Source organism: Aquarana catesbeiana, linkage group LG04 (genome assembly GCF_042186555.1).
Source record: "Aquarana catesbeiana isolate 2022-GZ linkage group LG04, ASM4218655v1, whole genome shotgun sequence".
Classification (NCBI taxonomy): Eukaryota; Metazoa; Chordata; class Amphibia; order Anura; family Ranidae; genus Aquarana; species Aquarana catesbeiana.
The window spans coordinates 407,437,934-407,453,483 of NC_133327.1; the positions used below are offsets into that span (position 1 = coordinate 407,437,934).

Genomic DNA, 15,550 nt, shown 5'->3' on the forward strand with positions numbered 1-15,550 from the left:
AAACACCCCTTGCTGAAAAAAGTGAACCCATAAGGTGATATTATTGGTATTGCTATCCTAAAGAATTGAAGTTGATGTAAAAAATCTGGTTCCCGGGTAGGTTGCTTCTATTTCCCAGATGATCTCCATGGTCTTCTTGGCTTGTAGTGTACTGTAATAAAAATGGAAACGGAAACACCACACCATAAATAATAGGCCCAGATACAACTTTATACCAGTAAAAGTCAGCGGACAATCCCAAAGGGCTTGAAAGCAATACAAAGGGCTTGAAAGCCAATACAGCAAACACCCAGCTTCTGAAAAGTTTTAAAAGCTTCACTTGACTCCTCAACTTCGTTGAGGAGTCAAGTAAAAATATTAAAACTTTTCGGCAGCTGGGTGTTACTGATGTATTAGGTGAAACATGCGAACAACTGGGATGGAAACTGCCAACAAAAATCCAAAATGAGGCAATTCCTATAGCCTTACAAGGATCCTGGAGAGATCGGTGTCTGCTGTATTGGCAACAATTTTCCCCTAAGGCAGTGGTTCTCAACTCCTATCCTCAGGACCCACTAACAGACCAGGTTTGCAAGATAACTGAAATGCATCACAGATGATATAATTTGCTGCTCAGTGATTGTAGTAGTCTAGTCTGCATCTCCCCAAGGTAATACTTCTTAAATCTGGCCTGTTAGTGGGTCCTGAGGACAGGAGTTGAGAACCACTGCCCTAAGGGGACATGCGCTATTGACTCCTTGTTAGTTCAGGAGTCCAACAAATAAGGTGAGCGAGCAAGCTCACCAATTACAATTTTATGTATCAAAACATAACACACAAAATGATGCACCACAACACATCTCCAAAATTCTGTAATTTGGGCTACCTTTTCTTTCTTCATGATATATATGTTAAGAACAAATTTTGTGGTATACTTTAATTTTGACAATATGTAAAGAATACACATCCCCAAGTTACCTTATGTAGTATATTGAAGCACAGTTTCATTTTTATTTATTTAAATCTGAGATGGGATTTTTTTTAAATAAATCCAGATGGAACTGAACAGGAGTGAATAAAGTGTGATTAGATGACTTAATGGCTTGTATTGAAGGTTATTTAAATCTACATTTTTATCCTTGTAGAGTAATGAATGTCCTTACTTTGTACTAATACATTTTGATGGAAATGCTGTATGTACTCGAATGCATAAGTGCTTAGCATGTGAATCTGCTGTGGTTCATGATGGACTTTTAATACAATTTTTTTTAACATTAGCATTTGCTTTGTATTAGTGCAAATGTTTAAACCACTTGGGAAAAAGATAACAACTGTGAATGCTATGATAAAAAGTCTATTCATTTTACTTAAAGATTCCTGAGGATATTTAAATTCTGCAGATATAAACAGCAGCAATATCAAACCAACTACTCTCTATACTTATTATGTAGCAAAAAACAAAACAAAACAAGAAATGCGCAGTAGGAACTTCAAAATTGTAAAAAGGATCAACTTAGAGACATACTGTCAGCCATTTTAACTTTTAAAATACAGGACTAGTATATGTTTTAATGCCTAAAACCAGGGATACACGTAGAAAATGTATTTTCTGCAACCTCAAGGTTGCAGGAAAGAAATTCACTTGATTCCCCTAGCAACACAGACAGTGTTGATGTGGGAATCTTTCCTGCCGAGGCAGCCACTAGCAATAAATGGCAGGTAAAACCCAGCAGGCTGGTTGTACCCAAGTTGATTGATTGATCAGCTTGGTACATTCAGCCAGCCCATACACGGTTCGAATCACCCAGGACCGGTCGAGATTTGATCAGTGTACTGCCAGCCTAAGTTCATGGAAATTTTTTTTTTTTTTTGTTTAAATCAGGACAAGTGACAGTGCTTACACTTAATGGGAAGTTTACTTTTTGATGATGCCACTTTTCCTAGCTAAAATCTGAAGTTCTCTGCTCCCCCGTACCCCTGCAGCCACGATCTTCTGGTACTGTGTGGGTTATTATGAGCACTGGAGTGGTCACTATCACAGGTCTAATATATCATCTGCTGAATCAGGCTTCCTGCTACTTGGAGAACTCTAGCTATGAAAGTTCAGAAGGACTTTAACTAAAGTATACATTGCTAGGACAAAATAGAGCAGAAAATATCTTTAATCTTACCCTTGAATTTATGGAACCACATTTGTTTGAAATCTGATTAGTAGGTATTATGGTGCAACATTGCACTTACTGAGTTAATTTATATATTGGTACATACGTACATGTTAAGAGGTGATATAAAAAAAAAATACCAACCCCCCCTTTATGGGACTTTTAAGGCAGATATGACAATCAAGGCTAGTGTGCTAAATTTATTGCAAAAGATCCACAGAGTATACAAATACACACACAAAATACTGTATGGATGCTATCAAATAAACACGGCTAAGTCTTAAAACCATAATATAAAAAACATTTTTGTAGTATGCCTGTCATGGCTTGAATTTTTGTAGAGACATTAGGACAAAATCCAACACATTTTGGAAAAACTCCTTCTTAAGGGGATAAGGCAGGGCTATGTCATGTCTAAGAAGCAATCACATTATTAAGTACCGTGTATTAATCACATTATCCAGATAGTACCAATATAGTATCAACACACTGTCATATTACATGCTATAATAGATCAACAATAACAAATAATGGTTCAATATAGATGGTGGCAAGAATAGGACTGCCAGCACACTGCTTGTCCACTCCAAACCCAGATGAGGATACATTCCAGGGGTCAACGCACACCCACTGGGGCTGCCTGGCGTGGGACAGAGAGGGTGAGCTAACAGGGATCCACATCTTTCACATGTATAAAACATGAAAGTACTTTGTGTGAGAAATGATAATAAATAATGAGAATAAAGGATCCATTTACCCATATAAAAAAAAAAATCCCATTAAGCCGTAACAATGAAAAATACATTGTGAAAAATCTAGATATAAACCCTTTGTAAAAGGGACAAGCATGTGGTTGCCGTAACTCTAAATTCTTCTTCTAATAAAAGGACTAAAGTCAAGCATAAATATTCTATTGCCACTTTACCAATAACTGTGTAAACAATTCTTGTATAAGACCAATTTAGTGCAAAATGTGCAAATGTAGCAAAATGTGTAACCAGGACACTATTCCCAGATAGTTTATTGTCAAATACTCGACTGCACAAAAATATTTTATATTTTTTCATCAGTACAGTTATTTTTTTCTTTGCTTTTTTTTTTTTTGTGGGCTTACCTGGTATGCGAGAACAGGTGTAAAACTACAGGCATGTCGTCCTAATTACATAAATTACACAATTATATAAGACCTCTGGGAAGGTTTGTCTCTCTATTATAGAAAAACACCAAATAACTCCTCCATCACAAAAGTAATATATAGCAATATAAGCAATACATTATATATATATATATATATATATATATATATATATATATATATATATATATATATATATTCCATAAATAGTCCAATGAACCAAAATATTAAACTAAAGTAAACTTCTCATTAAATATGATTGTCAAATATCCATGTTCTTGGATATTTTCACTACAGGTGACATTCTAAAAACATGAATGATTATCACCCACTATGTTGCAGCATAAAGATATGATGTTTTTCTGACATGCTCTTTCAGTTGATTATATGTTGTTTCGAATTGTAATTGAGAACACTAATAGCTGCATAAGTTATTAGATGCATGTCACAATGTAAACTTGTACTTGCATTTCTTGACTTACCACCTGTGGATAAACATCAATTTGTACTGAAATTTAGATTATACTATGGATGATTTATGTATTTTTCCCCTTAGGCAAAAAAGAAAGCTGTTGAGAAAGGCAAGAAAGAGACTGAAGACACGCTGAGTGAGGCTGAAAACATCATGACAGAAGTCAATAACTTGGCACAAAGCATCAACGAAGCTGAAAATGTAAGTGAACCTTAGTGTATCTAGTGAAGATATAGGACACCTGTCTTTAGATAAATATGAAGGTTACCATTGCTGATCCTTTTACCTATAAAGTTAGTTGCTTGGCTGTAATGTTGATCCTCTTTCTTCAATATCCTTATGGGGCATACACACGGGCGGACTTTCCGACCGGACTGGTCCGACGGACTTTCTGACGGACTTTTGATAGACTTCTGATGGAATTTTTTTTACGAACGGACTTGCCTACACATGACCGGACTATGGACGGACTTGCTACACACGACCGGACATAGTCAACATCACCCGATGACCACACCCCCTTATGACGTCACAGTCCCAACATGCCCCGGGACTGTGACGTTATAAGGGGGTGGGTCACCACCTATAAAAGTCATTGCGGAGCGCTCACACAGCATTACAGCGGGAGAGAGCGTCGTGTCAACCTCGGAAGAAGAGAAGAGGGAAGAAGATGACGCAGAAGTCCAGGCCACCACTACCCTGTTTCCCCGAAAATAAGACCTAGCGTGATTGTCGGTGATGGCTGCAATATAAGCCCTACCCCCCAAGTAAGCCCAAGTTAAAGTCCTTGTAGGTCTTATTTTCAGGGTAGGGCTTATTTTCGGGGAAACAGGGTAGGGCTTATTTGAGGGGGTAGGGCTTATATTGCAGTCATCACTGACAATCACGCTAGGTCTTATTTTCGGGGAAGCAGGGTAGCTAAAGAGCGGCAGAAGATAGCGGAGGAGCCGGCAGAAGAACCGGACACCGGGAGAAGAGGTCGAACACCGGGAGAAAAGGCCGGAGAGTGGGAGAAGAACGGGACACCGGGAGAAGAGGCTGGAGAGAGCGGTGAAGTCGGAAGAAGACCTCCGAAGTCGGAAGAAGACCCCCGGAGCTGTCTAATAAATTACTTTAAAAACCTGTGTAGTGTTTTTTTATTGACACTTTTTCCCTAGGTGAATGGGTAGGGGTACAATGTACCCCATACTCATTTACATAGGGTGGGGGGGCTGGGTTCTAGGGCCCCCTTATTAAAGGGGGCTCCTGGATTCTGATAAGCCCCCCCGCCCGCAGACCCCGACAACCAACGGCCAGGGTTGTCGGTAAGAGGCCCTTGTCCTCATCAACATGGGGACAAGGTGCTTTGGGGGGGCCGCAGGGCACCCCCCTCCCCCAAAGCACCCACCCCCCCATGTTGAGGGCATGCGGCCTGGTATGGTTCAGGAGGGGGGCGCTTGCTCGTCCCCACCCCCTTTCCTGACCGGCCAGACTGCGTGCTCGGATAGGGGTCTGGTAAGGATTTTGGGGGGACCCCACAACGATTTTTCGGCGTAGGGGGTTCCCCTTAAAATCCATACCAGACCTAAGGGACATCGTTGCCTCCCCTTCGCGCTCGCCGCAATAGGAAAATGTGTTTTTCCTATTGTAGCGAGCGCGAGATGTAGCACCCTGCCCTTGCGTCGTATCTGGTCCGTCGGAACTGAGTCGGCGGTGTTACGACGTAAAGATTTGAAGCAGGTTTCAAATCTAAATTCCGTCGGATTTCCGAACCGAAACAGTCCGTCAGAAGTCCGATGCAGCCCACACATGGTCGGATTGTCTGCCGGATTCGGTCCGTGGGACCAGTCCTGTCGGAAAGTCCGCCCGTGTGTACACAGCATAAGACATTTACCCGGAAAAAAAGTACAAATAAGGATTTTTGGTAGCCCATATATTTCCCTCATGACAGGTTTACTTTAACGACAAGGTCAATATACTTACCCCTGATATACTTTTCAGGTATTTTATACATACAGTATACATCCACTCAGAAAAGATGTGTTCTACATTTTTCAAATAGCATGTTTGAAAGAAAAGGCTGTAAGTCATCAAAGGGGATGCAAAACATTACAACTGATACCTACCATAACCATGGAAGGATGGGGCATGCATAGACATGATGATTTTTTTAAAATGTCCCCATATACAGTATTGCATCCTATACCTCAAAAATGGTCAACCAAGCAGGATTCACTTATTACTACCTTTCATACAGACCTTTAAAATTCCTTCTTCACTTGGTAGAAAGACTTTTACTATTATGTGCTAGTTGAATGTGCATTACAGCCAGCATTTTTTTTTTATGTTATGATGAATTATGACAATACTTGTTAACACTACTACTTCATTTGAGAAGTATAGGGCAATTCTGTGAACATATTTTGTGTTTCATAAAAGAACTGCAAAATATATATGAATATGTTCTTCAGCAAAAGGTATGTTACAGAAATAGCTTTTTCTGAATAGATGTTTAGGCCTCATTTGTGGTGCCTTTGGGGTTATGCACCCACAGCCACGCAGATGTCACGCTAAGAGCAGCAGCTGTGTCCCTGCAGCCATTGCATCCCAATTGACAGCTATGGGACTGCAAAACCTGCACATCCCCATGCCTGTAAACACAGCCCTGCACATGGCATGGGTTACAATGCCCCATGTGAATGAAGCCTTAAAAGCTATTATAATATAAATAAGCAATATTTACTGTATATCTGTATATCTTACTCAGTTTCTGGGTAATTAAAGTGAACTTTGGTTTAGACAACCCTTTTCTTTTAAATAGTGTGACATTAGTCATTTGAGGTTTGTATGACACTAAGATTAGGCATTCTGCAATCGCTCTTTTACCCAGGCCTACCTTTCCGTACAGCAATCAGAACCAGGAGTGAATGAGGTATGCCTAGCAAACTACTGATAGGATCCTGGGAGCCAAAAAGAACAGAGGACATCACAGAGCTGGTGGATGTTAGAGACTTTGCGCTCCTCCACCTTCCATTTGAGGATGCCCCACAGATGCTCAATAGGCTTTAGGTCTGGAGACATGCTTGGCCAGTCCATCACGTTTATCATCAGCTTCTTTAGCAAGGCAGTGGTTGTCTTGGGGGTGTGTTTTGGGCCATTATCATGTTGGAATACTGCCCTTCTGCCCAGTCTCTGAAGGGAAGGGACCATGCTCTGCTTCAATATGTCACAGTACATGTTGGCATTCATGGTTCCCTCAATGAACTGTAGCTCCCCAGTGCCAGCAGCACTCATGCAGCCCCAGACCATGACACTCCCACCACCATGCTTGACTTTAGGCAAGACACACTTGTCTTTGTACTCCTCACCTTGTTGCCACCACACACGCTTGACACCATCTGAACCAAATAGGTTTATCTTGGTCTCATCAGATCGCAGGACATGGTTCCAGTAAGCCATGTCCTTAGTCTGCTTGTCTTCAGCAAACAGTTTGCGGGCATCATTTTTAGAAGATGCTTCCTTCTGGGACCGCAGTCATGCAGACCGATTTTGATGCATTGTTTGGCATATGGTCTGAGCACTGACAGGCTGACCCCCCACCCCTTCAACCTCTGTAGTAACGCTAGCAGCACTCATAGGTCTATTTTCCAAAGAAAACCTCTGAATATAACGCTGAGCATGTGCACTCAACTTCTTTGGTTGAACATGGGAAGGCCTGTTCTGAGTGGAACCTGTTCTGTTAAACCGCTGTATGGTCTTGGCCACCTTGTTGCAGCTCAGTTTCAGGGTCTTGGCAATCTTCTTATAGCCTAGGCCATCTTTATGTAGAGCAACAATTCCTTTTTTCAGATCCTCTGAGAGTTCTTTGCCATGAGGTACATGACATTGGGGAGTCACATGACATTGGGGAGGGAAAATGGCTAATTGGGCCCAATTTGGACAATTTCACTTAGGAGTCTAATCACTTTTGTTGCCAGCGGTTTAGACAATAATGGCTGTGTTTTGAATTATTTTGAGGGGACAGCAGATATACACTGTTATACAAGCTGTACATTCACTACTTTACATTGTAGCAAAGTGTCATTTCTTCAGTGTTGTCACATGAAAAGATTTAATAACATTTTTACAAAAATGTGAGGGGTGTACACACTTTTGTGAGATACTGTATTTCATTCTGTTTTTTTCTTTCCAAAAATAAGGAACAATTTAATACAAAAGGAAATGTCTAATATTTTTTATTCATATAAGAGTCTATCTTCAACCTTCATACACATTCTCCATCAGCTGCTAGTCTATCTATGGTAAACGCTTTGCTTATCTAATATATTGTTTGTTTTCCAGGACCTCAATGATGTCAACAATGAGCTTCCATTGCTGTCTGAAAAATTAGATGAAAAAATATACAATCTTACTGAAGAAATTCAAAGGAGGGACCTCCCTGAGCTTGTATACCAGGCAGAAGTACATGCATCTCAGCTAAATGACTCATCCTCAAAACTGGATGGGTATGTAATATAGCGAATAGAAAAAAGGGATTACATACATATACCTTTAGGCAAAAAAGTTAAAATATGAGGAAAATAAGTGAATATGGTAAATTTGTAAATGGAGAGTGTAAACTTGTAATTCTTTAGGCTGTATATGTATAGTTGTACAGTATGTAGGGAGTACATGTAATGTTCATTTCATAAAGGTAGTGTCAGAAGAGCCTACTTTGTTTTTTGTGACTCTTCAAAAGCATCAGATGCTACAACTTTATTTTAAAGTGGATGTAAACCCGATTCCTGAGCACTATGTCCCATAGCTCTCTCCTGCTCTGTTCTTCTTTTATAAGCCTAATAACTTCTGAAAAGTTCTCCATCAACTGGCATAAAAGCAGCCTGAGTTTTGTGTTGGGGAGGATGCTATAAATAGATTAGCAGAGAGCTGGATTATTTAACGAACAGCTCTGAAAGTTTCTACCTATGAGGAGAGTGGGTGTGTGCCTTTCCTCCAATCAGCTGTCTTGGCTGATGTCTATGCCCAGACTTCACTGCAGTGCTGAACAGGAAGAGAAAATCTCCTAAAACAATCTGAACTTTCTAAAGAATATATAAAGCGGAAGACAGCAGATATACTTGTAAAACGTATGTAGTGAGATTTGTTTAATCTCTGTGTATTATCTGAGGCTGTTCTCTTCACTGGGTATATGTGAGGGATTACATCCACTTTAATTTTGAAGAATTATACAGTATGTAATGTTCATTATATAGAAAGTACTATATATAAGAAATGTCAGAATAGCCTACCATGCTGTCTGTGACTCCTCAAAAGGACCAGAAGTCATCATTTATTTAGAAAAAGATATACCCAGACTGTTATGCTCAGTTATGGACAAGATATAATTATTTATTTTTATTATGTCATCAATACCCATAATTGCTAAAATAAGGTCCAATGTTAAAAAATATATACAAAATATAGTATCCAGTACTGATAGTAATATGTAACATCATTTGTCTTTCACATATTGTCTTTTAACTTAAAATTATAAATCTGTTATACTTACCTTGCTTTGTGTAGTATTATTGCACAGAGCAGCCCCAAACCTGCTCTTCTGGTGTCCCCCACCGGTGTTGTCTGCTCCTCTCTTGCTATGCACTGCTTGTTATGGGGGCAGACATGCAGGCTCGATCCTAAGCCAGGCCGTGTGAATCAACTGACACTCACAGCGCAGTTCGACCACCAATTTCTTCTCACAGCATTTGATCGACAGTAGCTGGAGGCAATGTCTCCTGCTGCTTCGGTACCCGTGAGCAGAGAGAGGAGAGAAGAGATGCAGCTGAGAACAGCACGGGATCAATTGAGGACTCAGGTAAGTATTTAGGGAGGTAGGGGAGCACAGCAAACTTTTTTTACCTTAATGCAGGGAATGCATTAAGGTAAAAAAGTTTTAGCTTTAGAACCACTTTAAAGAATAACTAAATCCAAGAGCAAAAATATAATGCTCTACATGTCAGCTGATCAGTCCTTAGATGTGGTGACTGCATTTGTTTTTGATTAATGCCCCTTCCACTCGGAGCAGATCTACTCAGCGGACTCAACTACCTCAGCGGGAGATCGCTCCATTGATCTCCGCTGAGCCGGCAGATGACAGGCCTGTCTCTGCTCACTGAGCAAGGAGGGACCTGTCAGAGCCCCGCTGATTTCTATGAGGAGATCGGACAAAAACGGATAGTATGTCCCTTTTCATCAGATCCCATCTGATCTGATCCGCCAAATGTATCACCATACATCTGCTTTGAGCAGATCGGATGGCAGACGGGTGTCAATGGGTGGCCCGCACGGATCCGCCTGAAAATCGGACAGGCAGATCCGAGTGGACTTATCTGTGAAAGGGGCCTTACAGTTCAAGAACGTTTTCTGCAGTTACAGAAAATACCAGCCGATCTTACCAAAAATGCAGTGTCTTTGTCACTTCCTATGAGATGCCCTGAAAATAAAAACAATCTTTGTCTTTCTTGTGTAAACTACTAATCCTCCCACCTTCCATACAAAAGAGGAGGAGAAGAAAACATGTCTTATGTCCCTCCTAAGTGACAACCATAGCTTCCTCTATAGATACAGTGGAGTAGTAAGCATAGCTACCCTAGGACATATTAATAAACAGGCACATTTTAAGAAAAAAAGCCTAGAAACAGAAAACAAATACATTCACCACATCTAAGGACTGGTACGCTGCAATATATTAAATTGCTTTAAGGTATACAGTAGGTACACATCAATTGCAGAAGCACAGTCTAAGAAGGGTTACAAGGAAAGTACAGGTAATAAGCATTCAGCCCTATGTACTGCACTTTTGTACTTGGAATTTCTAGAATACTGCATTATGTACCCTTCTGCTAAGACTACATTAAATATTACACAGGATATTTCCTATTTCACTGATCCTAAACTAAATAAGAATATTGTGACAATGTGTAAATAGGCTAATAGGAGATGGGAGTATTTCTACTGATGATGGAAAAACTGTGTGGCCAGTGACTAGTAAAGTGATTGTAAACTTATTTTTATTTTTTAAATAACAAACAAGTCATACTTGCCTGCACTGTGCAATGGCTTCCTCATATCTTCCTCATATGGGGTCCCCCGCCTGCACTCCTGGCTCCTCCCCACTTCTGAGTGCCTCCATAGCAAGCTGCTTGCTATGGGGGTGCTCATGTGGACTCAAGCTGTGCTGTGTGTCAATGCCTAGCCCCCCCCCCCTCAATTTGCTTACTGGCTGTGATTGACAGCAACAGGAGCCAATGGCTTCCACTACTACCTTTTATGTCCAGTGAGGAGAGAAAGAGAGAGAGGAGAGAGATGCTGTGCTTGGGCACAGCGCTGGATCACGATTAGGCTCAGGTAAGTATAGGGATTGCTGGGGGAAAAGTGCACACAAAAAGTTTTTACCTTAAGGCAAAGAAAGAAAAAACTTCTAACTTTACACCCACTTTAAGTAAAAGCTGCCTCTTTGTCTCTGCCACCTTTAGTCCTGATAGAATATTTAAATACATATGATATTTTGGTTACTGTTTCATTACAGCATAAAAAAGTGAACGTTTTAAAAATACAGTATATTAAACAAAACAGAAAGCATTCAGCGTTCATTTAAGTTGCTATGTTTTATTGCACTTTGCTCTTTGCCTCTAAAAACAAAGACATCAAACTCCTGTGCTTTTCTCAATACGCTTTGACATCAGGTATGCAGTATATGGCTCATCAAAAGAAAAATGAGTTTCTGTAAAACTAAGTAGTGTGCGCTATCCTTGTAAGAAAATTAATAAAAAACAAATTGCTCATGCTTATAATTTCTGATTCATAGACTGTGTCCAGGTGAATTGGCATCATCCTCTTTCTGAATCCTTCATATTTATTTTTAAACGTGTCGCATAAAATAGTGGCATATAATCAAGTATGTAAATTATAATACCTTGAACCAATGCACTTTTATAAAGATTGCCAGCCTGTTGCACTTCAATTACAGCTACTTTTACATTTTCCCAAGCACTCATAGACTTTATATGAATGCATCTTGCCAGTTCCAGAGACAGGCTTGGCTTTCTTATATTAAAACATTTCCCTTTTCAAGCTGAAACGCAGCACAGCAATGCCACCTACCTTTCCAGAATATGTTTGTTACTTAATTAGTAGAACTTAGTGTATAGTTAATATATTTATTTTAGCTACATTTTGAAAATATATCAAATATTTTAGGGAAGTAACACAAAACTGGAAACTATAAACAGAAAATATAACTTTGTATTACAAAGACTTGCTTAAAGTGGAACTAAGGTAGAAAACTGGCACATGCTGGAAAAAGATGGAAGATCTTTAAATTGGGTATATGTGATTTACATATGTAAATTTACTTAATACATCAGTGTGAAGAACAGGTTTTGATTTGTACAAAGAAAACGTTTACTGAGCCTAGTGAATAATGTCACACATTCTAAACTTCAGGAAACTAATCATGCTTTAGCAAAATTCCATTTTTTGTTGTTGTTTTTTTCCTGGCACTTGATTGGGTATTCAACAAACATAAAAAAGAAGAAAAAAAAAAAAACTGTGCTATAATGTGAAATAGTGAAATAGTGCAAATAAAATTAGTGTAAACAATGAACCTACATATATGCATCCAATGACATCAAATCATAATTAAAACAAATAATAATAGTAGAGTCCATAGAAATAGAGGAGGCAAGAGGAATCCCCTGGTAATTCTCCATGAAAGTCAGGTGAGAAATGGAATGACAAACACACCCTGCACAGTGATCCTCCATCACCAAACATATGCACTTACCAGAAAGAAAGCACAATAAGGCACGTCTGAGGATTATATCCAGGTCAGGCTGTTAAACAGTACACAACTTTTCCAAATAACGCTAGGGATGGTAAGCATGTAAACATGGATCCTGATGACCAATATATGATATCCCTCCGTAAGCGTGACTCCAACCAAACCACAACACGAATTAGCCACATAAGGGTAAAAGACAGGCAGCCATAGCGTGAATCCGATAGGTGCTTTATTTATTTGAACATAAACCCCTTCATCTCCATCCTCCCACTATATTTGACCTGTATATTAAAGGAGAATTATAGACAATATTTTTTTTCATTTTAGATAAAGGGAGTATTTTAACCCTTGTAAGGCTTATTTTTGGTATATTTGTCCCATTGAACTGATTCCAATAGGCAAAACAGGAAGTGAGAGGAAATCCCTGCAAAATTAAAAGAATTTCTTGGGGACTCCCAAGTCTCCAGAACTAGTGTCCCTATTAGAAGATTTCCCTGATCAGGTTAGTGAGCCACAACTCACAAGAAGTCTGGTATACTAGATCAGCCCACCAAGGCATGCTAGCTTGATATCCAACCAAGGGGGACAAGCCCGCTCTACCTCCAGGGGGCCCCCCCTTCCTCCCTAATGAGCATACAGAAAGGTCTACACAGATCTCTTACAGCTAGGTTTTTTGACGGTTAGGAAATTTCCTATACTGTCCTGGTTGAAATGCAAAAAAAAAAAAAATGTCTATTGCAGAATCTTTTATAAACAGTTATTCTGCTGAATTATTGAGTTGTTATGTAACCTTGATTAATATCCCAGTATTGTACATCAACTTAATTGATGAGTAATTGTAATAGCCTAACCACAGACAAAACTGTTCGTCATGTTTGTGTAGCGCTGGTAGATTTATGATCTACCATCTGATAGGTAAATTTAGTGAATTGCTCATTATAGGAAGTTAGATTTGCCTCTGTTCCAGCTTGGCTGACGTTGCGTGTGGTTCCACATTGTGCCGGTGGGTGTCGTTGTCACCATCGGCGGGTGTTGGAAAAGCAATGTGTTAAAGCGGATGAGTGCTCCTCTGTCCCGGAGACAACTCGGTGGAGGTGGTCCTTCGAGTTGCATTCTGGGAGAGGGTATTTATGGGACAGACGCCATGTTTAGGGGTTCGTTTTCAGCCACCTTCTGGCCCTTCTGGCCGACAGGTATGTGTTAGAGTACCACCTCGTGGTCCTCCGTTCCAGAGGCCCGCGTCGCTGCGGCACGTGGGTGGACCCAGAAGCCTGTCTGGGGCCTACCACAGCAGCCAAGAAATGGTCCTGAGCTGTCTATCCAGAGTGAAGAAGCTGGACAACCGAGAAGATCCCAGGGGAGGACCCGTCATGGAAGGATCATGCAGAGTGCTGGTCTGGAGAGGGGCCTGGTGACTCGGTTAGAGGACGTATCCTGAAGTAGTCTTACTACATGGTACTGCCGGGTTGGCTTAAAGGTTCAAGTACTGTGTCTGACATTCATCGTGAACCAATACATCCCATGGCAGAGGATCGTACGGGTTTATTTCAAGCAAGTCTGTGGCAGAGACTTTTGTTCATGCTACGTACTGGCTGCTAGGCAAGTGAGAGAGGCCTATCCAGGCGAGCAAAGATCATGTCCCACAAAAAGGGGATTGCATTCAATTACAGTATTCAACTTTAAAGGATGTTCTAAAGAAACCTAAAGAAAGGTATTTGAGCTTCCCTGCAGTTTTCCTCCTGCCTCTTTCCTGCTACTTCCTTCGTTACTTGGTTCAATAAAGCATTGAAAACGTACTCAAGTGTTGGTGCTTATATCGTCCAGAGGTAAACTCAATGGAACCCTAGACTCGGTGCCGGTGAAACAGAGGTATCGAGAGTGAAGGTAACAGCCCGCTTAAACCAGCAGCTCCACCGAGATTTATTGCTACATTTGATTCATTGTATTTCTGTATAATCCGCATTCCTTAAATAAAAAATTAAAAAAAAAAAAAAAAAAGATTTCCCCTCTAGTACTTTTCTGGGGAAAACTCAAAATTTGGGATTTTCTTTCACTTTCATTTTTATTGATAATGGTAAACAGGACAAATAGAGAGGGTAATTCTCCTTAACAGGGGTCCAGACACCACTAAAAACAGGCAGGTGTTCTAATCCATCTACACTCTATCCAAAACTACAAAAAAGTTTTGTCCTTAGTTCTACTTTAATCCTTTCACCCCCTCCTCCCTTTTTTGTATGACCTATGATGCTGCTGAATCGAGTAAATCATTATCATTATCCAAATTTGAACCACCTAAATAACAGAATGTTTCTTTTTAGAAAATTGTGTTAAATAAATGAAATAACCTTAGGGTGTCTACTTTCTAAAATGCAGTTAGTTGGGGATTATTTGTACTGTCCTTGCATTTTTTTTTTGCTAAGTTTTAGAATAGAAAGAAAGGGAATCAATGTTTTTCCAAAGGTTGGGTATATTTTTTCATTATATAGAAAAAATAAAATAAAACAAGTGGTTATTAACCACTTCAGCCCCTGGTTCTACCCCCTTCCTGGCCAGGCCATTTTTTGCGATACGGCGCTGCGTCATTTTAGCTGACAATTGTGCGGTCATTGACATTGTACCCAAACAAAATTGACATCCTTTATTTATTTTGGTGGTATTTGATCACCTCTGCGGTTTTTATTTTTTGTGCTATAGACAAAAAAAATATATAATTTTGGAAAAAAAAGCAATATTTTTTATGTTTTGCTATAATAAATATCCCCAAAAAATATATATATATAAAAAAACAAATTTCTTCATCATTTTAGGCCGATATGTATTCTTCTAATATTTTTGGTAAAGAAAATTCGCAATAAGCGTATATTTGATTGGTTTGTGCAAAAGTTATAGCGTCTACAAAATAGGGGATAGATTTATGGCATTTTTATTATAATTTATTTTTGTACTAATAATGACGGCGATCTGCGATTTTTATCGGGACTATGACATTGCGGTGGACAGAT

The 15,550-nt window shown here is 39.7% G+C and overlaps 1 protein-coding gene across 7 annotated transcripts in view; it reads left to right on the forward strand.

Annotated features, from left to right (window-relative positions):
* LAMA2 (laminin subunit alpha 2) overlaps nucleotides 1-15,550 on the forward strand; it is a 1,513,089-nt gene that overhangs the window by 1,254,392 nt on the left and 243,147 nt on the right. For all 7 annotated transcript variants that reach the window (XM_073627245.1, XM_073627247.1, XM_073627249.1 and 4 more), the window contains 2 exons: nucleotides 3,833-3,949; nucleotides 8,069-8,232. In XM_073627245.1, the coding sequence (XP_073483346.1) occupies nucleotides 3,833-3,949; nucleotides 8,069-8,232 (281 nt within the window). The remainder of the gene's footprint in view (nucleotides 1-3,832; nucleotides 3,950-8,068; nucleotides 8,233-15,550) is intronic.